Source organism: Vanessa atalanta, chromosome 9, assembly GCF_905147765.1.
Source record: "Vanessa atalanta chromosome 9, ilVanAtal1.2, whole genome shotgun sequence".
Classification (NCBI taxonomy): domain Eukaryota; kingdom Metazoa; phylum Arthropoda; class Insecta; order Lepidoptera; family Nymphalidae; genus Vanessa; species Vanessa atalanta.
In genome coordinates, this window is record NC_061879.1 from 3,217,979 (window position 1) to 3,244,946 (window position 26,968).

At 31.9% G+C, this 26,968-nt stretch overlaps 3 protein-coding genes across 4 annotated transcripts; 2 read left to right on the plus strand and 1 right to left on the minus strand.

Annotated features, from left to right (window-relative positions):
- Positions 1–752: 752 nt before the first annotated feature.
- LOC125066284 (la-related protein 7) lies at positions 753–7,853 on the plus strand. 2 transcript variants are annotated; one of them, XM_047674306.1, is made up of 8 exons: positions 753–1,189; positions 1,594–1,761; positions 2,650–2,943; positions 3,077–3,109; positions 3,349–3,685; positions 4,442–4,557; positions 5,064–5,156; positions 7,644–7,853. In XM_047674306.1, the coding sequence occupies exons 1-8, from the start codon at positions 881–883 to the stop codon at positions 7,851–7,853; spliced, it is 1,560 nt and encodes a 519-aa protein (XP_047530262.1). In that variant the 5' UTR covers positions 753–880. The 2 variants fall into 2 exon arrangements, with proteins under 2 accessions (XP_047530262.1, XP_047530263.1); XM_047674307.1 differs by lacking the exon at positions 7,644–7,853 and having other exon boundaries at positions 5,066–5,114.
- Positions 7,854–9,375: 1,522 nt separating this feature from the next.
- Positions 9,376–20,838, plus strand: LOC125066275 (cytochrome P450 4C1-like). Its single transcript, XM_047674295.1, has 9 exons — positions 9,376–9,554; positions 13,134–13,243; positions 14,371–14,455; positions 15,917–16,102; positions 17,159–17,535; positions 18,303–18,371; positions 19,168–19,336; positions 19,972–20,151; positions 20,566–20,838. The coding sequence occupies exons 1-9, from the start codon at positions 9,404–9,406 to the stop codon at positions 20,727–20,729; spliced, it is 1,491 nt and encodes a 496-aa protein (XP_047530251.1). The 5' UTR covers positions 9,376–9,403; the 3' UTR covers positions 20,730–20,838.
- A 929-nt stretch (positions 20,839–21,767) lies between these two features.
- Positions 21,768–26,698, minus strand: LOC125066486 (VWFA and cache domain-containing protein CG16868). The gene has a single exon (XM_047674574.1). The coding sequence runs from the start codon at positions 26,506–26,508 to the stop codon at positions 22,924–22,926; it is 3,585 nt and encodes a 1,194-aa protein (XP_047530530.1). The 5' UTR covers positions 26,509–26,698; the 3' UTR covers positions 21,768–22,923.
- Positions 26,699–26,968: the final 270 nt, after the last annotated feature.

Here is a 26,968-nt window from a genome sequence, read left to right on the forward strand (position 1 = left end):
AAACGAAGTATATTTTTTAAAATATTTGAATATATATAAAAAGATACAAAAATTAATTAAACGATTAAATATAATAATTAAACAAATTAAATTAAGGCAGATGATAATTAAATAAAAAAATATACAATATTAATATGATAATTTTGAACTGATTTAACTATATAACTACTGGAATTTGTTAGATAGTAATTTTTTATATAAATATATTATTAATATGAAAAAATATTTTCATTAAACTTAATATATTCATCTCAGTTTAATGAATTTCGGAATTAATCTAAGAACATCAACAACACAAATAATACGAATATATTATGACATAGGGAGCCGGCATTGGCAGCACTTAATTTAATAAACAGACCAGCAAAATAAGTCTTTGCACACCCATACATTAATCTAAAATATATCCTTAATAAGACTCTGTCACTTCTTGGTGTAAGCCCATCTGTTAAGGAACCATCTATTTAACACATATTCTATTGCTAAACCATAACACTTAGTGTTGTGTTTAAAGGGTGAGTGAACTAGTCTAATTATGGACAATGGACATGACGTCTTAGTCTAGTCTTAGTTCCCAAGGTTGGTGGCGCATCGGCAATGTAAGAAATGGTAAATATTTCTTACATGAGTGGTGACTGACTACAAAAAAAAAAGGAAGCTGTACTCAACTTGTAAATTACTTTATCTGATCTCTGTGATATATATTTTAGTTGACGTCAAGATGACAAATGACAAATGAAAAATGTCAAAAGTTAAGAATTGAATTGGCGGAATTAATATTCCGAACTTTTTATTGCTTTTAGTTTTTTACATAACCGTATTTATTTGCAGTATTTTTTCAGTCACATTGTATTTGTTATTGTAATTTTACGATTGAAAAATGTCTGAGTCAGAAAATACTGATCCTGTGGATCAAGAAACCAAACATGAACATAATCCAAGAAAACGAATTCGGCATCGTAAAAAGCAATTATATGAAAATATAATGAAACAAATGGAGTTTTACTTCAGCGATGCGAACCTCAGCAAGGATAGATTTCTCGGAGACTTGGTTAAGAGCGATCCTTTTGTACCACTGAACGAATTTCTCAAATTTAACAAGATTCGTACTCTAACCCAAGATATTGGAGATATTGTTAAAGCTATGAAACATTCGACATTTTTAGAACTATCTGAAGATAAATTAAAAGTGAGTACTGTACAAATTGAATAATAATAGTAGACTGCATATTCAAACTAACTGCTTACTTTAAAAGTCATTGTTGCCTGTGTAGCCCTTGTTTAACATCATGACTATGTGAAGCATACATGTATTGTCTAGCTTTAAAAGAACAATAGTTTATATAAGTGAGATTATAGTGCCTAATTTCAAGGTGGATTATTGAGGCTCTTATTTTTACATTCAAAAATACCAAACTTTGTATAAATTTTAATTAAAAATAAACAACCTGTAAGTGTTCCAATGCTGGCTCCTCTCTTCTTGAGAAATAAGTTTGGAGCTTATTCCACCATGCTGCATCAATAAATGTGGCAGAATTTCATAAAAATTAAATAATAATTGTATATATAAAATTACCATGTTAATCTTTAAAGGTACGAAGAAAAACTCAAATGATGCCTTATGATGCAGACCTACGAACTATATATGTAGAGTCAATACCTGTTTCAGCTAGTAGAGAATGGTTAGAACGAGTCTTCTCTGATTACGGTGAAGTTGCCTATATATCACTACCAAAGTTTAAGAATTCACAAAATATTAAGGTATGCATAATTATTTATATATGAGGAAAATTTTTACTCATGTGGCATATTAATTTATTCCTTTTTTAATGATTTTTTACCAATGCAAAGTTGTCTTTATATTTTTAGCTAAGGTTCAAATTTGATTAATGTTATTATTTTTATTTAATCTTTGCATTATACTATATCACAATAGCAGGTAGAATAAACATAAACACACTAGCTTTACATATAAGTAAACAGTTCTTAATAAAAATATCATTATTAAATAATCATCATGATCAGCCTGTATTAGTTTATCGCTCTCTAACTTAGACAGAGGTAAAGTAAAAAAAAAGTAAAAAGTATGTTTTATTTAACAAGTTTGTACTTAAATATAAAGTTGTTGGAGTCTCCTTTTAAGCATATGAAAAGCCTGTGCCAGGAAACTCCACTCTTCCATATCACGAATTAGGTACAAGTATACAAGATATTTAAGGTACAACAATAATAAAGAAACAATATAAAAAAGTAATAATAAGAGAAGTAATTACCAAAAAGGAAGCAAATGTGGGATTAAAATGTATGTGTATGCATGCGTGCGCGTGCGCATTTGTGTGTATTTTATTATATAAATAGGCAGATCTAAAATCATACTGAATACTAGCGAAGACTATTTCAGTAGCAGGGATAGATATAACATTATATGCTATACGTTTATTGAGTAACGATATATCGTAGGTTAAAGAGGTGTACCAATCGTACCAGGCATAGTCCGATCTTCAGCCCTTCTCATCCACATTCTACCACATACAAAAAATAATATGATCTTATGCCATGTTAAAGTTGTTTTTTATCTTAATTTGTCTAATTGGAATCGGCAATTGTGCTTTACTCAGTAATGGTAATTAATTTATATAAACTCTTTAGGGTTTTGCCTTTATAGAATTCTGTACACCACAAGATGCACAGAAATGCATCAATGCTTTCACAAAAATGGGCTGCAAGCTGCCATCCTGCATGCCTCCAGAGGAATTGTCATCTATAAAAATGTTCAATATTGATACCATAGAGGAAACTCCTGAGAATAATCCAGATGTAAAAGATGAATATGAACCACCAAAGAAAAAGACTAAGAAGGTCAAAGAGAAGAAACCATTGAAGAATTTAGAATTGAAACAGGATATGGAATCGGATAGTGAAAAAATGATTGATACACCAACCGTAAGTAATATTCGTAATATTCGTAATTACTTATATAAATTATAAAGTATATTATAAAATTTCGAGGATACATTCTAAATTCAAAATGCATGTATTTGTTATGTAAATATATAAGTGTATTTCATTTTTTCAGGAAGAAAACAAAAGTATAACAACACCAACTGAGGTAATAATATGAACTTTTATTTATCATTACTTGACTTTTATAAGTGTATGATAAAACATAGTTTTACATAATAAATAATTTGAAATTTTGAATTTTCAAATAGACAGTTCTACTATATGTAAGCAAAATGAAATGTTTCGTTTTTTTTTAGTCATAGTAATAGTTACTGGGCTAAGGACAGAAATTTCCTTAAATTAATTGTTTTATTATAAATTAAATTTTTCTTTATTTTCTTTTAGGAAGATAAAGCTATAGATATTGATATAGAATCAAAAGAAGAAATGACAAGTCACGATGAAATTAAAGATACCGATGATACACCGAGAAAGAAAAAACTAAAGAAAAGGTCTTCCAAAGAGAAGGGCAAATCGAAAGGTCTTTCAAAAGGAGAAGCTCCAAAGGGCGCCCTTTGGGGCTTACAAGTTTTATCAAAATCTGAATGGAAATCTCTAAGGAATAAATATTTAAACCTTCAGAGAAAATATATGAGGGATATTAAAATGAATCTGCGAAATAAAAGGCATGCTTATTCAGGGATACCAGCACCCGCAGCACCACCTGTAGAAGTTGAACCTGGTAATAATGTTTTCTCAGTTGTTTTAATAACTATTTTACTGCCTAGTTTTAGATAACACGTAATCCGCACGTTATTCGAATTAGATGGCACTTTGTCAAAGTATCTAAAATGAAAATTATTAGGGAGAAGAGTGTTAACAAATCTAATGAAGTCAAAATGCTTTATCGTTTTAGGAGATTAGGTCAATGTAATGTAATAATACCAAGTATTAGTTATTAATTGTTCAAAAATTCACACTACGTAAATACGGAATAAATATATATATATATATATACATATAGTAAATTAACTCTACTATCAATTCTATAATTATAAACTATAATTAAGACTTTGAATTCTTTATTTTATATTATTTAAGTAATCATGTGATGTTTATTTAATCAAGGTATAACCGCGTAAACAATGTTTTAATTTTTCCAACATGTGAACAGAGTCTAATAAAATAAAGAATGATTTGCTGCATGTAGTCTGAAATATATAAAAAAAAAAAAAATTTTACATGTTACTTTCTTTTACATGTTAAATCTCTTTTTTTTTCATTAATCCCCATTCTTATTTTATGTGTTCTCATTTTGTTCGTTATATATAATACTGTTTGTATTATATTTAATATTATCCTTGCATCACTATTTACACATGCTGTACGATGATCTGTTAGTTTTTCGTCCCTGCAAGTCTGCTGCAATTGTATGTATGTTAAGCATACCTGTTAAGTGCATTATATGAAAATAAAGTTTTTATTTTTTTCTTTTCAGTTAGTACACGAGATATAGCTGCCAAACAAGTGGAACCGTTGCAGAAGATCCCCGGAGTCTTTGTGAAAGAAGTGCTTCCAGAGCCTTGCTTGGATGTGAGGCTCACGAAGAGAACAGTATGCATAAAATTTTCTTTATTTTAAGTTTAATATTAGTAATGTCTGCTGAGAGAAAGCGTTTCGTGTTAGGAGTATTCCACAATAGTAAAATGGTTTAAAAAAAAAAATTTTCTATGTCTAAATTTTTAATTAGATATAGGCGCTAGAAGGCTATGTTAGAGCGGGGTCTGTACCGGTAGTAAATATCAGTATAAACAGTAAATATACAAGACTCAAGGCCTCAATAGTGATGATTATACAACTTTAATTTATATTAATAAATAAAAAACAAACATTAAATCCAAATTGCCGTTTCTATGTCTCAGTCGCATATTAACGCATTTTTGAGTGGCATGACTTTAATGAGGATCTTTTTTTTTTTACTCATGGCAACCCTAAAACTATACTAACCCAAAAAAAAAGATTTTTGATGTTTAAGTTTTAATAAATAGTGATTGTGAAATTTGCCTTATCAAAACAAATATTTATTTATTGTTTTTTATTTACATAAATTTTTTTTTTAGATAAAAAGTAACATTCACGTGTTACACGTTGACGTTAAAGAAGGACAAACAGAAGTTTTTATTCGCTTCGATTCCTCGAAAGCTGCTGATGAAGTAAGTGATTAATTTATGTACTTAAAATAAAATGTAAAGCTAGTCCTTCGACTTTAAAATACGGTTTGTACCATAACATTCTTATGAATATTATTCAGCAGAGTCTCGATTAGGGTAATCAAGAAACTGGTTCTCGTCCCTTCTAGCCTCTGAGCCGTGATTTTTAGTTTTCACTTCAGATACGCTACTAAACTAACCGGTCACGAGTAATGTAAACATGTTAATAGCTTCAACAGAATCATACGAGATCGCTAGACAAATTTAAATAAGAAATTAGCAAAGAAACGAAAATTCTAGATTTAATTTTTTAAATATTTATAAAAAATTAGTTTCGACTAATGGCATTTCCGATAAGTGAAAAGGCATCCCGGGCGTTAGGTACCCTATGTCTTTATATATCCTCTGACAATTTGTATGCAAAATTCAACGATTGTTTAGTATTATATTCTACCGTAGTATAGTAGTATAGATCTTACAGACAAACAGCAGTACTCAGTATCGGTGTGTTCCGGTTTGAAGGGTGAATGACCCAGTGTAACTACAGGCACAAGGGACATAACATCTTACTTCCCAAGATTGGTGGCGCATTGGTGTGATGTAAGGAATGGTTAATATTTCTTACAGCGTTGTTTATGGGCGGTGGTGACGACCGTCTACCTATAAAATAAAATAAAAGTTAGACGTGGAAACGTAACAAAAAAAAAACAAATTCATTCGCTTGTAATAGGTTTTATTCCGGGAGGCAATACGATCTTGATATACAGACTAACTCGTATATAATATTAAGACATTATTTGACATTTACAGTAAACAATTATAATAAATCTTTTAAATGTTTTGTAATTACTATAATTATACAACGCTTATGATTTATAGTGTTTTAATTTACTATAAGCCATCGTTAAGTTGATTTACAGAAGTGTTTTTATTGATAAAAAAACTAGCTGTCCTTACTTCAAACAACGCTTCTACAAAAACGTGTCATAAGAGCGGCATGAAGAGCGAACTGCCAAGAATAGATTAGATCATATGTGTTTATGACAAATTTTTTGGGTTGACTTGTATGTGATCACCACTGCCCATAGACATTGGTGCTTTATGAAGTATCGATCTTACCTCAATGCAACCAACCTTGGGAGGCAAGATGTTATGTCCCGTATCCGTAGGTACTCAGTGTACCTACTCAGTGTCACTCATCCTTCAAACCGTAACACAACAATATTGAGTATTACTGTTGGGTGGAATACATGATACGTGGGTACCTATCTAGGCCAGCCATTAAAAAAAGCCCTACAATCGAATAGATTTCCAAAAACCTGTGATTGATGATTATATTATTCTTTATACAAAATAACATATTCTTATATCGTGAAGTGTACTCTTTTAAAAACGTAAATTAATGTATCCATTATGGTTCAATCGATCGCTTAGCGACACATCATTATAGGTATAAAAGTGTGATAATAACGTAGACTTGATTAATCTTTGAATTAACAACAATGCGTTTTAAACTCACAGTGAAAGATTGCTTATATATGATTGAAATACAACACAGTTATTTATAACTTATGGGGGTTTTTAGTTTGTAGAATGAATGAAAAAATATAAGCCATTGTGAACTTAGTTGTTTGGCACGGATTTTATGTCCCTTGAGGCTGTAGTTACACTCGCTCACTCACCCTTCAAACCGGAACACAACAATACTGAGTACTGCTGTTTGGCTGTAGAATATCTATACTACTATACGAAGGTAGAATATAAAAATAAACAATCATTAAACACAAAAACACAAAGGGTACGTCCGGGATACTCTCGCCCGCCCTACCATAAGAGAGATGCCGCGAATATATGACAATACCAAACAAATTTCAACACTTAACATTACAAAGTAATTCTTGTTATGAAACAAATGTATATGTCGCAGTCATCTGGTTGAATCTGCTATTTGATTGTATGACTAGCGCGTTCATTGAATGATGATATTTAATTGAATGACTATGGCCGAACGTTGATTGAACAAGCGTCACTCAACGTCCAACAAGCAAGCGGATTGTAACATAGCCCTTTGAATAGAGCGGACGTAAAACAGTCAGGTGATTGTAATTTAGTCCATTTTTTTTCTATTGTTCATGTTTATTTTTTAACATAACCTAACCTAACCAAACATTACAAAGTCAGCTATATCCCATTCAACGACTACGCTAAATGACGTTCAGTCAATACGTTGAACGTTACATTAAACAACTTGACGAGTTGTCCTTTAGTCATACAATTAAATGTCATCATTCAATAAACGCGCTAGTAATACAAAGAAATAGCAGATTCAACCAGATGACTGCGATATATACATCACAATCTCTAACTGCTTAGACAAGTTATGGCACGTGGTACAAAAACTACTAAAGTAGGTACTTAAACATTAAAAACAGTAGCGTATGTAAATGTTACCAGATTTTTTAAAATGTGCATTGTGAATCTCGTCCACAGTACAGCGCGAGTTCGAGCGGGTGCGCGCGCGTGCTGTGCGGCGCGGAGGAGCAGGAGCAGTGGCGCCAGGCGGACGGCGCGCGCGCGGGCAAGCGGGTGCGCGGGCGCGCGCGGGTGTGGGCGCGCGCCGCCGCGCTCGGCGAGCCCGCCGCGCTCGCGCCCGCCTCGCCGCAGCCCACGCACACGCACATACGATTCGAAGACGAATGACTTAAATAAAACATTTTAAAATTATTCCTCTTTTTATTTTGAAATAAAAAACCCTCTCCGTGCCACTTTACACACACACGCACATCAGAGTCAGAGTCGCATCAGAGTCTACGCCTTTATTGGCAAAATATTGTAACAAAGTTTGAATTTATCATTTCGCTTGAAATTGTAAAGGAAAACTATAAGGTTTTCCTAAGTCAATTTTTTCAAGATGCTTTTTATGAATTAGTCTAATTTGTAGAGAAATATAAAGTTATATAAAAAAATTAAAAAATAGTATCCTAAAAGCACAATATTTTGAAAAATACTTTACAAAAAATAGATTAGCAATTGAAATATCAACTAAAGATTGTACTAAACATAATTGTTTAAGGTAATGGACTTTACAAACTTTAGTCCAGTCGCAAATAACGTCAACCCTTGAAAGAGGTAAGTGGCATTGCAATCGGAAACTAAATAAAATTCTTATTTGACCCGGAAAAAGTCGGGACGAACAGCTAGTTTATATTAGTAGCTTGGATATTTGCTAACACTAAAAATTGTACGACCAATAACAGAGATTGGGTCTACCTACTAATTTTCCATCACACGTTATATCTGCATTTCATGGTGACGAATACCTAATTCGCAATTATTATAAATTAAATATGTCACCAGCGGATATTATAATTTATTTAACCCTCAAACTTAACGCGAATACGAGAAATATTACATTCTCGTACTTCGTACAAGAATGTTAATTTTGTAATTTAATTCTTGTTGTCGTTTGTTTATTTTACAACGAAATATTACACAAACGTAATTTTCTGTTTAAATAACCGTATAATAACCGCCGTATAAGATGAGAGATAAACTAATTATATTTTTCTAATGCGACGTAAGTCCGAATACAAATTTTCTCGTCAAAGTTTTTGTTGCAGGCATAATATTTATTTTAGTCTTTGATTATATTCCACTTATTTAAATACCGAAATTGGAAACTAAGATCTTAAATCCCTAGTGCCTTTCGTTACACTGGCTCACTCACCCTTCAAAATAGAACACAACAATACTAAGTATTGATGTTGGGCGGTACAATATGTGATGAAGGTGGTACCTATTCAGACGGACTTGCACAAAACCCCATCACCAAGTAAAACGGTGTTAATTCATAAATCGTTTTTATTTTGACTTAAAAGTAAATGGCATCTCCGAATTTAAGCGCGTTCGAAGCCGTCGCATACACACAATAACTTAATAACATTAACAAGCACGGGCAAACATTTATTTATATATACACAAACATACATCATTGTCATCACGATATATTCATATGAATTTCCATATTATATTTAAATATTCACTAATTGCAAATTTTTACTAGCTTAAGTACTCTTTGATAAATTTATTGGTGTAATTTACCTTCAGTTTTAGTATTCATGGATCTAGAAGAATTAACTTCTCGTCGCAGTTGGTATATATCAATAACGATGACTATTATTCCACAGTAAGATTCAGACTGCAGATCAGAAATGATCAACTTTGTGGGTTGTCTAATACCAAGTAGTGTCATGAGAGTGATTTTTATAGTATTATTTACAATTGTTGTAGTTTTATATTTGTACTGTCGATTTACTCGAAGAGGTCGACTGTTCGCTAAAATACCTGGACCTCCCCGATGGCCACTTATTGGAAATGTGTACAATTTTAAATTGCCTCGAGGTAACTATATATTTTTATATTCTTAAAACATATCCTTTTTGTTATATTATAAGATATACCCAAGTTTGTAATAAATTGGTTTAATTTTAAAACGACACTAAATATGATAATCAAAGCATCATATTACGTATCCAAACCGATTTCAGTGTCAGGGATCTAATTGGGTTTCAGTAACGACAAATTACCTATATATCAAAAATATTCATAGACTACGAATTTTTCGTCGGTGTTAATTTAAATGAATTTTTACTCTCCAGGCTATCGATCCAAATTGCAACTGGATTTTTAATTATAAGTAGGTTTGTAAGTTGTTTTAATATTTTTGTTAACTGAAATTATTAACTATCAAAATATATTATGTCTTGCAAATAATAAACACTAATTATTATTTATTTTTAATTGATCTTATTATATAGAGATCAAATCAATGTTTAATAAGCGAGTAGAGAATTTTAACAAGTTAACATTGTCATAACATAAGTGCTCGTAATTATGAAGTTCAACGGAACTTATTATGTACGGAAAGCGTTTCAAATTATTATGTTACTTTACACGCACCGTGTTTTTTAATAAGTGATAAAAATAATTACAACAAGTCATATGACGTTTTAGTAAATTAATAGCCTATTCAACAACATATGAAAATAAAATACATATATTTATTAAATATAAACTAAGTATTATTATTATTAGTATAAAATTATCCCATTTATTCTAAGTTAAATAAAGATAAAAATCAGCAATATATCTACAGTCTGCGCTACTGTCTTTAAGCAGTATTCCTTTCTAAGTTCGAATCAGTCAAAAGTCAGTCAATCTGTAACTTTCAATGGACGTCCCCTTGCACATCCATTGCAACTCATTGGCTCGTCTATATCAATGTGAATCAAGCATTTAAAAAGGCGTATCTAATATTAAATAAGGATTTCCAAAAATGGCGTTTTGAACGTCGACGACACTGTTATCGAACTTTGGGAGTAAAATTAATCTGGATATAAATAGTTTAGTGGAATAGTGTGGTGATATAAATACAGACATATCCGTCTGGAACTGTTAGAAGTGCACAATATAGCTAAGCTATTATGAAATGAGAATATCCTTCGATTGGATTAGACTATTACATTTGCTATTTTAAATCTACACACTTGCACCAATTATAAAATAAATATCCGTAAAGTAAATTGCTGCTCCATAATTTAATTTTACCGTTCGTACGAGTAATCAAAGAATAATACTGATTGTATAATACACCGATTCAACTCCATTAAGAACCATGATATCTATTCGAGATGTATTGTTTATTTGAAATTACTTTAAGCCTTGGACATGTAAACGATACATAACATGCTAGCAATTATATTCGCCTTTAATTTTATGCCATTGTACTTACTATAAACTTTGCTCTCTGTGACTGTACGTTGAAGTTTGTAGAAATTGAATTGGAATAAGATTTTTTAATTTTCATATACAATATAAAAATATTACCATAATACTGAGGGAACACTCGAAATATTTTATTAAGGTATTTTTTGTGTGTCGCGGGTCTGTGGCCATTTTGTCCGCAAACTCAAGGCGCAGGGGTTTTAAGATTTGTTCTGGGTGATATTCCTGGGTGACGTCCAATCGAGCGATGTCAACGATGTACTAGATCCATCTCTTAATTTGATCGAATATTAAGTGAAATGATTGTAGATGTTGTTAGTCAAGCACTGATTATTTACAATGATATTGTAATGATAACTAATTTGCTCAATTTAGCGAAAACGTGTATTAAATTGACCAAAGCTTAAAAGAGTTTATTCGCTAGTCGAGTTTCACGCTACTTGAGAAATACTGAAACGTATTGTGATTGTTAAACAACATTATTTCGAAGTGATATAATACAATATTTTACAAGTTTGTAAAGCCCAAATATATGAAACATTTTGTTCTATCGTGTTATGTCATTTTAGAACAATTTAAGTTGGAGTGGCCGCGTTCTAACCACTGGCCGAGATGGCCCAGTGGTTAGAACGCGTGCATCTTAACCGATGATTTCGAGTTCAAACCCAGGCAGGCACTACTGAATTTTCATGTGCTTAATTTGTGTTTATAATTCATCTCGTGCTCGGCGGTGAAGGAAAACATCGTGAGGAAACCTGTATGTGTCTAATTTCAACGAAATTCAGCCACATGTGTATTCCGCCAACCCGTATTGGAGCAGCGTGGTGGAATATGCTCCAAACCTTCTCCTCAAGGAAAGAGGAGGCCTTTATCCCAGCAGTGGGACATTTACGGGCTGCTAATGTAAGTTGGAGTGGATTTAGTCTGTCTTGAATCGATTGCAGCTTCTGAGTGATAGTAGAATGAATAAAACGAGTCGATGTTATATTCTCTTCTATAGAGTCAGTAACTCTTTTGTGGGGCAATGTATACGGTTTTACAACAGGATCCCAGAAAGCGTTCAAAATGCTTCTTTTGCCAAATTTAAAAATTGTTAAGGAACGCTTTTGTGCGAAAGGGTACTATACAATTAGTGTGTTAATGATTGATAGCACACTTTACGAATAAAACGATCGCCTACTGGCTATTCCTATTCAATATATGTACTTAATTAGATTGACAAAAAAAAAGACCCGCTTTGTTTCTTTCGCCGGTTCTTCTCAGGTCAGGGTGTTTTCTTTTTCCGAACCGGTGGTAATGCTTAATTTAACTATCGATAGGTAAGTGTAATGCTTCTATATTGAATAAAGGAGTTTGAGTTTGAGCATCTTGTATACAATCTATGTCAATGACAAAGATATACAAGATTATAAAGTTAATTAAACATTGAATGTCAATGCTGCTAATCCGCACAGCTCTTTTCATATGGATGTTCTTTGTCTGGCATTGTACGAGTACTAGCTCTTTTTTAACATTACACTCGGAAAGCATCGCTTTAATTTTTTTGATAATTATGTCTCTACTGTGACGGTCGTAGAATGTTTTGCATTTCAATAAAATTGATGAACTATTAAGGTTTTCTTGAAATCGAACAAATGTCGTATGTAAACAACATGTAATCAATTTTTTCTAATCCTTCTTTGACTCGTCAGCAACTTTGATAATACTTTCCTCACACACATTATGTGTAACAATATATCGTCCCTTAAATTATATGTTGGTGTTAATTATTTTATCAATCTGCGAAAAGCAAGACCTTCTACAAAGTTGAACGGTATATTTTGTAGTGCAATCATTTCTCAGATGAATTTGTCAATTGTTTTCGAATTCAAATTTTTAGGGTCCCATTTCTTTTGTACTTCTTCATTTAACGACAGTTGTTTTTTTGCCTCTAGTAGATGAGTAACATGTGATGATTTATCTAAAAAATACACATAAATTAAACTTATGAAAACGAATAACTTTCATCCGCACAAACGTAAATAATAAGGTTGATTCGTTTTAGTTCTTTTGTAGTGCGTCGCTCTATATATACATAGGTAAATAATCAAAGGTTGATATATCTATATATGATATAATAAAACTCGATATATTTATGCTATTTCGTTAAGTCGAATTGCATTTCTTTTTACATTATGTATTATTTTTTTGTTACAGATAAATTGTTTGAATATTTGAGAACTCTTAACAAGACCTACGGTGATGTGATTGCGTCGGGTACTTTGGATATAACAGCTATTCATATTTATAATCCTAACGATATTGAGGTAAATGTGTTCTGTGTATATATTAATTTTATTTAAATCGTAGTTTAATTCAAAATTACTGTTAACAGAGATATTTTTTTTTAACTCAAAAAATTTTTGCTTACGAATTCCATAAAAAATAACGATCATTAACTTTTCTCGATAATCGAAAATTAAACGAATATTCGAATTGTCTAATGAATTTGACTAAGATTTATTCTGTGCTCTTTGGCATTATATCCTAAAACCTTCCTCATTAAAAAATATATCTTACTTTTCTGATATTAGGTCATTCAAGCATACAATAAAGTCACCAGATTTATAATTTATATATAGACCCATTCTCTTATGAAGGCGCGAACGTCCACGCTAAATTGTCGGCGTGCAATAGTTAAGTTCGTTCTTATAATATGTATGTGTGAGTATGCGTGAGTCATGCGACAAAAAAAATACACATTATACTAAAGATAATTTAAAGTAAAGCGGCGTGCCTTCGTGAGCGAAGAGATACTTAGGATGACGTATGAGCTAGGAATAAATTAGTCAGGTTATAGTGTAAATATATTTATGTATTATGTACGCATTGCAGAATATCTTAACCAAAAATATATTTAAACCTAATAGACTGTTGCTTATTTTTGTCAGACGTTTTGAAATTTTTACTGTCAGTACTCGACACGGAGTCATATATTTCTTATTATCTATGGAGTGTACTGATTTCCTCTTGTTGATTGTTCTGTTTATTTGAATTTAATTTGTTTTACTGTACTATACTGTACTTTTACTAGTCATTAATACTCAAATTATTATTTATCAATTTTGGGAGTCAAAATTCAAACCTTACCGAGATATCAAAAACTAATATAATTAATGTAAATATACCTAAAGGCAACAATAATAAAATAAATAATTGGTACATTGTTACTTCCGAGGTATTCTTCGAAGTAGCATAGCTCGGTCATGTCACTGGCTCGTCATCCTAAGCATCATTTTCTATACTTCATATAAATAATTAATTATTAGATAAATATGCCATTACCTATATTTAAATTAAATAATTGATTAAGTAACTCCAAAATTCCATCATACAATTTCCGTTTGAGTTTGTGGTTATTATTAATATGTCGAAAAAAAAAAACACATTACAGACTGTAGTTACGAAATGTACCAAAAAATATAAGCCGTACACATTTTTGCGGCGATGGCTCGGCGACGGATTACTTATTAGCAATGGTAAGTAGATGCACAGTTAAAAATATACACATTATTGATTAAGTATTTTATTCATATCGAATACGGAAGAATAATTATGTTAAACCTGTACATACGAACCTAGAGGCTGCAATGCAAATTTGTAAATAAAAAATATGTGTGTAAAACAGGATCATAATGGACAATTAGTGGACTCGAGTTTGCGGTACCAGCTCATATTAAATGTGTCGTTTGATCTGCAGGTGCATGCCCAAAAACGGCCAATGGACGAACTATTAACTAGATGTCATGTCTGTCTAATTAATATTAATAGCACGGTAAACAGTACACGTTCTTGCGAAATTAGCGGTATATTTATATCAAATTACATATTTTACAATTTGCAACCTGTTTTAAGTCTCAATCAAGTGATTATGTTGTCGTATTTTATTGAATTTTCTATTGGAAATGGTCATATTCTATAAATGCTGATATACATACTATTAACACAAGAAATATGAATAAACTTGTAGCCCCTACTATCCGTTTGCATACGGTACATAGAACGTTTTTGGGCAATGGTATACGCATATATAATAAGATAAAGGGAAATATAATCAATTTACAATTTACTAAATTTAAAAAGTTTATAAGTCTAAATTAACAAATAAATCTTATTATTCATTAAAAGAATACTTTTCAGAAAAAAAAACCTGGATTTGGTCTCACGTTCCATCACAGGACACTAGCAATTGTAAAAAACAGCATTGTAAATTTTCGAGCTGCTAGAAGCTGCTTTTCGAAATAGTATAGGTAGTATTTAAATATCGACGTTGCAAAAGTGATAACTACTGATCGAGTTTCTTGTTGGATTTTGTAATAAAGCGTCGAATTATCACTATTTATTTCCCAGGCTTGTTCAGTCACTATTTACAATATGTACGTACTGATTACCACTACAGAGTATAGCGTCATACCCTCCTGGCGTACTTTCCAATATTATATGAACTAATTGCAGCTGAAAATCAGCAGAGGGATAAAAATCCCTCATAGCCTGAGCTGTCTCCTTTTGACTGCACACAAGTTTTATATTCATTATATTTTTTTTTTCTTTATAATTATATCTTTCTTTGTTTATGTTGTTTTTATATCCTATTTTTTTTTCTTTATATGTGTGTATGTCAATAAATGTTTTTTCTTTCTTTCTTTTCTTAATTATCTCATCAAAGACAATGGGATTTAGACATGGTCAATTTTACTACTTTTTTACTCATATGGAATATTCGTAACATAGTTTGTTATTGAATGTTTAATTTGTTTCAAACCAATTTAGTGGGAAATGTAAATCGATGCCCGTTGGGGAAAAAAATAACACCAGTGGTGATAAAATGCATTGCTTAAGTAATTAATTTAATTATTTAATAGGCGTGCGATCCGGGCTGTGATATTATTATTTTATTTTAGGCAGAACAGATTTCTCACACAAAATTAAAATATTTCCAGGTAGTAAATGGCAATATCGGAGGAAATTGCTGACTCACGCCTTTCATTTCGACGTCCTTAGGAAATATGCCCGAACATTCGCAGACGAGGCTGAAGTATTTATGGCAGCTATTGATAAGGAAGCTGTACTGGAACAGGCTGACGTTAATCGACTTATTAATAAAACCACTCTTCGAATTATATGTAGTAAGTTGATATTTGTTTTCTAAACATTATGATTACATATATGGATGCATGATATGGACCACCTGTGTCCTGTAGTGGTCACTTCCGTCCGAAGACACTGGTGCTGTAAGATATTTTACCATTCCTAAAATCGTCAATGCGCCAAAAACATCGGGAACAATTATTTATATTCTCTTATGCCTGTAGTAACAATATGATGAATGAGACCATTACCTATCATGGATCATATTGGTACCCAAACATGATTACTCACAGTCCTGTCACTAAGCAAAGTATTTGTTGTAATTTAATATTTTATTATTTATTATTATTATTATCGAAAATGATCGGCCACCGTATAACAATTGATAAAGACTTGATAGAACCTGTAGCTTCGTCGATCTAATCTTACGCTCTTCGGTGAATACATTACTAAAAGGAGCTCTAATGCTGTTGTTAAGTGCCATTTTACTTTCTTAACCCTGAAATATAATATAAATATATATTCAACAGCTTCTATATTTAGTCGTTGTAATTTATTTTTATATGATTACGACTCGCGTGCTCAGTGCTACTTATTTTTTACTTAAACATTTCTTTGGAAAAAATATTAATCGTACTAATTAATATTTTTTCCATATCAGAAATAAGGAAATCTTCTTGTTGTATTATTTTAAATACATATAAAAAAATCATTTGTAAAGAATTATTTATTATATTACGCAAGTAAGATGTTGTGGTTGCTTGTCACACCGGATTGACAAAGATAACTCTAAGCCCGTCTAACTTCGCACCTGTAGGTTTAACGTCCTCAATTGGAGGAAACGAAAATGTTGTATACAGTTTTTATTTGAAGTATTAAGCCTAGATAAGGTGGTGTATGATCTAATGTGGGTTGAATGATGTTTGATCAAACCCTCTGTAATCTAAAAGATTTAATATGATCATGATATCCACCCATTTTGGTCACGGTGACCTTTCTAACTGAAAATCTGTGCTCTGTCTTGCGATGTACATTAATTTGTTATGTTATTTTTATAATGTTATTTTTTATATAACGCATTATATTTATTTTAGAAACAGTTATGGGAACTTCAATGAAAGAAGACATAGATTCACTAACAACAAAATATTTAGAAGCGATACACAGAATCGCTGCGGCATTGTTTCCAAGAATGTTAAATTTCTTGCTTTATTTAGACATTACGTTTCAAATTTCAAAACACGGATGGGAAGAAAGAGCGGCAATAAAAGAATTGCACCAGATCACAAAATCTATTATCAAAGAACGCAAATCGTACATAAATAGTGATAATTACAAACAAAATGAAACTGAGAAGATATTGAATAAAAAGGGTCGCCTAGCAATGTTAGACTTGTTAATTGAAAACGAAAGGGAAGGTAAAATTGACGTTGACGGCATCAGAGAGGAAGTGGACACTTTTATGTTCAGAGTACGTTTAATTTATATATAATAATTAATGATCGACAGTTACTAATGATTGGCAGTTACTTTTGCATCTATAGTGTTAGTATAGATTGCTACACTCTAAGAACTCACTCTGTATAATGGGTATCACTCATGCAAATTTTGTAGCCAACTTATCGATACGTCGTTTGATGCATTTCTTGAAATTTAATAATTATTAATTATTACTATTATCAATATTATAATAATGAAGTTATTTTACTGTGTCAAATCAATCAACAATAGTTCGTCTTTTTAACAAGCTTTATTAGCTTGGCCTATCTAATCTATATAAAGGAATCTTCAATATATCCTAATGTACTTAAAAATTGACACGTACTAATGAATCGATGACGATACAAACTTAATAATTTAATTAGCCTTATCCGGGCCATCCTGACCATACTTCTGATCAGGATACTCAGTCAGAATACTCAGACTGAGTATTACAGGTTACCTACGTACCGTTCTCCTAGTATCGGCATATGCTATTATTTTGCATGTTTTTTTAGTTTCTTTATCAATTATACTATTTCCTTTTCTTCTTCATTCAACAAATATAAGCTCGTGTAATATTTTGAGTACAAAGACAGTTATACATTTAGACTGTAAATGTATGCGTTGCTAATAAAATTCAGGTATTATACCTCTTGAATTTGTAAATTATCCCATTCGAAATTCTTGTATATTTAGACTTTAGTCAATTAAGCGTCAAGTTGTTTACTGGTATTTATTTACGAAATATTATTTCAGGGATTCGATACAACATCTGTGACAATGGCATATTTGATTATGTTAATAGCGAATAATCTAGAAATACAGGTAAGTGAAGTCCGTTTCCTTTAAACAACATTTAAAATTAAACAAAACTTATCGTATTAAGAAATTCTTAATTTTTTAATTAAAACATAGACTACGTATAGGTTTAACGATTAATTAATTCTTTAAAAATTTACATATAGAATTTAAAGAATGTGCAATGAAAAAAAAAATAACTAAAAAAAATACACAGGCATGATATTTAATTATAGAAAAAAGACCCCATCCAAAATAATGTATTATAATATTTAAGTATTATAATTGTATATAAAGTATAGTAAGTATAATTATATCTATACAGAATGGAGCCGACGTCATCACATTAAATGAACCGACGATTAATACTTATTAATGTAACGTTAATAAGATTATCGAAAAACCAAATAGACGAATAATAAAAAAAGTGAAATTTTCGAACAAAATAATTCACATGGAAATTAAAACAAAGTATCACCGTTTGCAAAATTAGTTCAATAAAGTAAAGATGGCAAACCGGGCGGCAGCGCGAGTGTTGGACGCACCCGCTCGCCCGCTCCCCGCGCAATCTCCTTTGACTTCAGCCGGGATTACTTTAGGTTCATAACTTTGTGAATGAATAGTTCGAAACGGCAACTTTTTACCGTAAGCGGGTCAATATCGCTAGTATTTATGTAACAATATCTCCGATAATATTATAGGGTATTGTAAATTTGTCCTGTCCTATGGTTAAGTTAATAAATGTACCTATTTGATTATTTTTTGTGTTTGGTCTTTTAACATTTAATGCGGTGACGTCAGGCACATTGTACGACTTTTTCAGAATAAACTTTATGAAGAAATGAAAAGTATTTTCGGTGATTCCTGTCGTCCGGCGACAATCGGCGATTTAAAAGAGATGAAATATTTGGATTGTTGTATCAAGGAAACATTACGGCTCTACCCTGCTGTGCCTTATATTGTTAGAACTATCACTGAAGAGATAGTACTAGGTAGGTGGTCTGTAAATTTTTTGTTGAATTGGTACACGCACCTCACGGCAGAATCAACCACCCGTGAAATATGTGTCGTCCGTGATGGCGTGACTTGGTTAAGAAAAGTTACGTGTGGAAACTCACATGATATATAAATTTATAACACACGCATTAAAGTCCTTTTGACCTAGTTTTGATTACGGCAGGCAATCTAACAGTAAGTGTGAGGCAATAGACTGAGTGAGGATCTTTCTATTTTCCCTTCTGAGGGACTCAGACTTGAGACCGGTCATATCAGACCAGAGTCTGAGTAAGATATCGGTCAGGATACTTTCCGAGGCACTGAAGTGCGACTTATTCCCTCTTTACAAAAAATCCCACCAATTTTTCTTCACCTTCAGCTTATTTCAAACCTAGGATACGCGGCTGTAGGCAATAGCTAGCTTTTTAGCGTATATATAATGAGGTATGGTATGCCCTATACCCGGGATGCTACAGTATTTAAATCAAAGAACAAGCAGTAACCAAAGCTAGCTCTTCCAAAAAATAAACGGATTAAACGGATATTACCAACCAATACCTACATTAGTAATATTTTTAGACGATACGATGTTCTTTATTTTTTTTACAATGTAGAAAATTATTTTCCTCAGGGGGTTACGTTATACCGACGGGGACAATGTGCCAGATTCACATATATGATTTACATCGCCGACCGGACCTGTATCCGGATCCTGAACGCTTCATACCTGAGAGGTTTCTTCCAGAAAACTCCATCAATCGTCATCTCTTCGCCTACCTACCTTTTAGCGCTGGCTCTAGAAACTGTATCGGTGAGAATTATATCTAATATTTGATTTATGTACGGTATGTCGGTTTCAATCATATCCGTTCCGAGGATAAGACGACACGAAAATTTATACTTAATACCTACTAATTATTTTCCACGCTAGAAACTTAGATGTTTATTCAGATTTATTGAATCTATAGAAGATATAGCTGTCACGGCTAGCCTGCTGTAAGTCCTCCAAGCACATTGCGTCTAAGCGCATGTAAGCATCTACTATTTCTTTAATAGCGATCAATATGCGTGTTCGTTTCTGCAGTATGTGCTTTTGAGCTACTCATTTTTGTTCCTAAAAACAACATAACATTTCAGTGCGGCCAGTCGTCACTTATATTTGACCGACCGACTTAGATCACAGGTACATCTTTAACGTTTTGACAAATTTGTTCATTTGTTTCAGGTCAAAAGTTCGCTATGTTGCAGATGAAAACATTAATGTCGAGTTTGATAAGAAAATACCGTTTAGAGGCAGTTACTAAAACTGCGGATCTCAAGTTCTATGTGGATTTTGTACTCCGAGCTGACCGTCCTATTTTTGTACGATTTTGTCCAAGAAAAGTGTGACGTTAAATTATCGAATTTGTTTTGTTGGAAAATTTTTAAGGTTAACGGTTGGGACTGTCGTAATTATTTAATAACTTTTATTTTTAAAGACTATTTTTATCATATTATATTAGCAACGAAATAATTATTTTATATTTATTATAAATTGAAGATTGAGTTAAAATACTGATAAATAAAAATAAACACACTACTGGTATTTTTTTCTAAGGTACCTTTTAATAAAATGTTTTGATGTAAATCAGTGAAAAATATATTTTCAAAGAGATGAAAAATTACTACGGGTGTCATTCAAATGTAATGCCTAACCTATCTTAAATACCTATTTGCTCACCGGCTTTGAGTTTCTTTTTAAACTGACCATGAAACCAAAGTACCTAATTGGTTAATTAATTTATTACAGTTAATTTTAACCAATTTTCAATCTTTTGATTTTTTTAAAGTTTTTAATAATCGACAACATAGGTAAAATACAAAAATGCAGTTAAATAAAACAGTCTGGCATTAACACATCAGATTCAAATTAATTTAAAATTCTGTTTTAAGTATAATATTGTACAGTAACAAAATCGGACATGACACTACTTCATGTTAAACTCGATACATATTTAATATTTTTTTCAAATAAAATTACAGCATCTTCATCGTTTTGGACCACGGTGGCATTTTAACAGACACTAGTCGAGTAGGTAAAATATGTGTAATAATTAAACTGCATAAATATGTGTGTATACAATGGTGCACTTTCATAATCCGACGAAGACATGATAATGACACGACTGGAGACGGCGATGGCCGCAGGAACAATGAACTGTTTTATAAGAGACAGGGCATTATTTGTGTATAGAAATGCGTAGGTACTATAATATGTTCTACGCACTTAGTCCTTTACTTTTTTTACTTTACTTAAGATCTTAGGTCGGCCATTTTGAGCGAAGTTAGATAAATAGCATCTGTTTCAGGCTAAGGTAACAGGCAGACACAAAAAAATATGGATTTAAAAAGTTTTATCGTTAAAAAAACGCTAAAGATTCTTAATTAAAAAATTTATTACATCATACAATAAGTAAATGCAACATCAAAGTCAGTCTTAAATTACGTACAATTACAACTTAACGTTACGGGAGGCACTGGCACGTATAATATAACCTTAAGAATAAATTATATATAAAAACATATCAAAATCGAATGATCTTAAATCATTTTATATCAACTTCATTCATAAACTCATAGTAAATCATCAATGAATAAACAAAAATGTTTTTAGTCCAATTTTTTTTTAAATATAAAATAAATACAATTTGTACGGCGCATAGATACATTTAATCATAATATCTAGAGTATTCAAAGGAGCAAAGACAAATTTGACATTGAATTGACGTGATATAATTGGTCGATATCTTGAATAATCTATGGTTCAAAAAGGCGAATTTGAATAAGTGGTTAAGATCGGTTTGTATTCCATAATATAGCAGAGCTATAAACAAATTGCATGGATTATATAAATCTAAGGTCTGTCCATCTTTACTCCTTCTGCGATAGGAATAGACTATACACTATTGTTTATATTTTTACTTTTCAAGTGAATAGAGAATTCTTAAGCTAATTTAAGTACATCCATATGAAAAAAAAATATCAGATAATTTGATTATAACGTAGTCATATTAAAGTATTTTGAAGTTTTTTTTTTTTTTATAATTAAACGACAAGGAACTATTGCATTCAAGTTTATGATATCAACATATTTCTTTGTATTTCTGTCAACACTGAATAATGTTAGCATTTGTGAAAAGGCTTAAATAATTGTCAGAAGTTATAAAAATATATATATAGAAGCGTTTTTAAATAGTAAACATTATAAGTACATAGCAAACAGTTTTATAATATGATATCAGCTACATAATTATTACTTATTATTGTTTGTATAAAAATACTTAAATGATAAAATATAAGTATGTTTATTATTATCTAACTAACAATAATGTTTTCACAAAATGTTAGCTGCATTTTTAATATAACTGTAATGATTACATTTTATTTCTTATCATGGCAACAATTTTATTTATTAAGCACCAAAACAAACAAAAAACATGAATTAAGTTATACGAGTTACGATATCACAATAATTAATTATAATGTTTAAAAAATAGTCACATTATGTACAAAAGAGGTAGATTACCAAATGATAAGCAATGTTTTAGGATGCTTCCATATGTCTGTGAACTGTAACAGGAGCTAACATACTGTTTTTGCCACAAGGTAGGACGGTCATAGTGAGCTCTGAGTTTTTACTTCGTGGTTTTATCTTACTTGGAGCTGGAAAACTAGCATCAGACTTAGTATCATCTGATAAAATTGTAGGATCATTAACTGAGAAACCGGTCGTTTCGGAGTCTTCGTGGGGTGTCATTGTAGAATAACCCTGGTCGGAACCACCAGCTGTGTGAGGACGTCTATATCCAGTGATCACACGATATGGAGAAATGGGGGCTTCAATTTCTTTAGCCGGTAACAATTTATCCTGTCCCGACATATCTGGCATGTCATCAGATGGCAAGTGGCTCATTTGCACATCAGCATCATGCCAGGTTTCAGCGGGTCCATCAACATACAAATTGTGGCAACTATCTGAGGACGTATTCTGCCTGTAGCAATATATTGCAACTGCTATGAATAGGCTTACAGTAACTATACACCCGGCTATCGGACCTATTGCCGAATAACTAGCAAAAGCATCCCTGTTTACATGTCCAAAAGTTCCCTCCCCGTACGGAGTTACAGCGCCGAGAACGCCGCTAAAGCAAGTCGATTGAGATGTACAAAATGGAGTTGCCAGTCGTGTTCGTCCATCTGTATCTATTTGGCACCATTCACAACCTAAAACACCTAAACAAGATGTATGTGTGACGTAAGTCTCACATTGAAAATCAAAACAAGATTTTAAATTTTCGGCAAAATTATGAAAATAATGCGATTTATGGTTATTATTTTCGGGCATTATACCACACAAGGGAATATTTTGATCAAACCTTGAAAGGTTAGCTTTAGGACATTCATATAACTCTGAACTACACTCGCATGGACATTCACACTCAGTTTGTTCCATTCGATTACAATTCAGGCACAGGCGGTCAACCATGCTACACGGGCAAAAGGCGCCAACATTGCAGGACGCATTAACAAGACCAATGAAAGCATTCGTCCCGGGGATGGATGCAATGTAGTAATGAATACAATGGTCACCCGAAACGACATTAGAAAGAACATTTGGCAATGAAGTGTTAAATTCATAAAATCTCTGAATAGTTTTGTCATAGAAATTACTACACAGTCTTTTTGTGACAAATCCTTTATGGTTTAACATGTCGATAGCTATCATTGACTCTTTGTGGGTTATGTGTTGTTGTTCAATGGGACCTGAACTATTTGGATCCATTAAGCCGGGATGAGATACCAAGTACCCCCGATTGTTCATAATAAAACATTTAACATAATATGAATCGGCGCACATTGGCAAACTATCTATAAGGAGTTTATAAAGGAAGCCCATTGTTACATCCATTGAAACAACCATCGATGGATAAATAGGGCTTTTTACAGCATATGAAATTGATACTATATACCCAGCACCTCCAACATCTAAATTTGGAGGGGTCAAAATTATTTTTCCAGGATTTTCAACTGCATATATGTACCATGGTCTCCGTACTGGCTCATAATCATACTCTAAGACAGTGCCAGGAAACATGACTAGAACTCCATTCTCCGTTACAGCATACCTTCTAACAATATATTTTGAATAGGGCCCATGTAAATGCTGTCTCTTATAGAAAGATAAAATTGAATTTAGAAATCCAACATCTTGTTGTATTTCATTCTTCAATCCAGGATTTGACAATAAACCGTGCGCGACACTTTTAAGATAAGCTAAGTAATTCTGCATGTATGTAATTGCTTCTTGACCGTCACCCATATCATATAAGTAAGTAAAAGGAGATTGAAAACTAGATGGACTCAAATACACAGTTCCTTGATCAATGGTTGATATTTGTTTAAAATGGCGACAAACTTTACCAGTTTTAGGAGGAAAAAGATCTAATCTGTGAAACAATATTTCTTTACTTGTTCTTGTAAAAAATATATTTGTTTTATTTGACACACTATTGTTAGATATTTCTGATACTATACAAACAATGTATAACTTTTGTACCCATTTCCAAGAATAGGTTATTGATTTAGACGAGTTGCTATCACTTACTGTAAAGTTCCCTGAATCAATAGTCAATAGCTTTTGCTTAATAACATTAGTACAATTACAAGTTTCCACTGCCTCTAGAGTAGTAAATTTTATTTTATCTGAAGTTGATTCAGGCCTCGGAAAATACGTATGCATGAGGATCTTACCTGAAAAATCCATAACAAATGCTCTCTTTTTGTGATTTTTTTCTTTGAAATAAATAATATCTTCGGCTAAATCAGACCAATACAAATCCAATCCCATTATACCACTTGCAATGGGATTTACAAGTGAAATCATGAAGTCTCGTTCCGTAGCTTCCCATACAGGACCTTCAGTTTGCAGTTTAGTCTCATATCTACTAGGAAGTAAAGAAATAAACGCCGAGGCGATTTGCCCAATGACTGCACTGTTGTTAAGATGTAGCTTCATCACAGAATGGTTTTTTGAATGATTGTGCAGTTTGTCAAAATGTAAAATTTCTATTGAACTATTTCTTGCAGTTTCACCCTCATATATTAATCCGATAGAATATTTCACTTTATTATCAACGGTGTCTGGATGTGGAAATATTTTTAACCAGTCTTCATCTTTTAAGATTTTTTGTTTTTTACCAGTCAGAAATATAAGCAATTTGTTTTGAGGAAGTTTTTTCTCATTTAACAGACTCTTTAGCTCTCTATTTATAGCTAATGGTGTTATACTATTCGCTGCTATTTCTATTGATGATAGGTATTCCCGTAAGAGTAGTTTATTGTTATCAGTTGCATTTCCTAGATTTGATATTCCATCTTTGCTGCATGTATCCTCAAACTTCATAAAATTTGTCATGTTTGTTATTTTCAGGGCAAATAAGTCGGTATTCTGAAGGGCATAGGCTATTTCTTTAACTATGCTTATAACATGCTGTAGTGATTCCATTTTCATATTATTATCTATTAAAAATACAACAAGTTTTTGATCCGGGTGCATTACTTTATGATACAAGTATCTTAGGTTAGAGTTAGGCATTGATGTACAATCTTTATCTGTAGCATAATCCATGTTTGATAGAAAATATGATCGTTTAACTTTCAAATCTTTAAACCTACCCTTTATATGAGGTTTTATGTCGATCGATGATATGTCATCAAAGACACTTGAACTTTTTATAAACACTGATTTACCGATAGATGTAAATGGACAGGGATGAGTGAAGGACGGAGTATCGGTTTTATTAATTGCATTGCTCATTTCGAGGAGTATGTTTATTGCAGAGGATATTTTGTAGTTCAACTTATCCACTATAGTAGATAATGTATTACTATCTGTAGTATGATATCTACTGACTTTATAAGCTGTACGTACTTCTAGATGTGATGTATAATTACTTCCAAGCTCCTTGACTACTATTTCGCTAAATTTGCTCGCTAGAGTTTCCGATAATTTCCGTACGTTCCATTTGTAGTCACAGCGGCTGTTGTTTGTTTTCGTACATTCTTCATTTTGTGCAAATATTGAGGAACATATATTTCCCAAAATAGTAAACAGAAATATCAATTTCATCTTATCGACATTATCCTTGCGCGTCACATTCGATAAAACCTCGCATAATGTATGAAGTTTAATGTATCATCATGAACGTTCTCCATTTTTGATTGGTTTAAACAATGCCGTAACCATGTTAAATATATATGCTTTATTCAGTAACAAAACAATTATAATCAAATAAAATTGATTTAAAAACACTTTTGTAGCTACAACTTACAAGTGACAATTATAGCCAATTATCAAAATGTTTGACATTTAAAAATTACATATGGACGTCTTAACGTTCAGAAATTCGAATGTATGGAAACAATCATCTCCCGAAATTTTCTATAAGATTGTTTTTTGTAAGTAAACATTTAATCGTTCATATTTCGCTATTAAGATGCTTTTATAAAAAAAATATAATATTTTTTAATTATTTTATCTCGTCGTTTCATAAAATATGCAAATATATTTCATAAAATTATGATAAATG

What these genes read in the sequence shown, in the direction of transcription:
- LOC125066284 (XM_047674306.1), top strand. Translation starts at nt 881, where the DNA reads ATGTCTGAGTCAGAAAATACTGATCCTGTGGATCAAGAAACCAAACAT. An exon ending in AGAATTCACAAAATATTAAG is followed by an intron (nt 1,762 to 2,649) that starts GTATGCATAATT and finishes TAAACTCTTTAG; the next exon opens with GGTTTTGCCTTTATAGAATT. An exon ending in GTATAACAACACCAACTGAG is followed by an intron (nt 3,110 to 3,348) that starts GTAATAATATGA and finishes ATTTTCTTTTAG; the next exon opens with GAAGATAAAGCTATAGATAT.
- LOC125066275 (XM_047674295.1), top strand. Translation starts at nt 9,404, where the DNA reads ATGAGAGTGATTTTTATAGTATTATTTACAATTGTTGTAGTTTTATAT. An exon ending in CACTCTTCGAATTATATGTA is followed by an intron (nt 16,103 to 17,158) that starts GTAAGTTGATAT and finishes TATTTATTTTAG; the next exon opens with AAACAGTTATGGGAACTTCA. An exon ending in CACTGAAGAGATAGTACTAG is followed by an intron (nt 19,337 to 19,971) that starts GTAGGTGGTCTG and finishes TATTTTCCTCAG; the next exon opens with GGGGTTACGTTATACCGACG.
- LOC125066486 (XM_047674574.1), bottom strand. Translation starts at nt 26,508, where the DNA reads ATGAAATTGATATTTCTGTTTACTATTTTGGGAAATATATGTTCCTCA.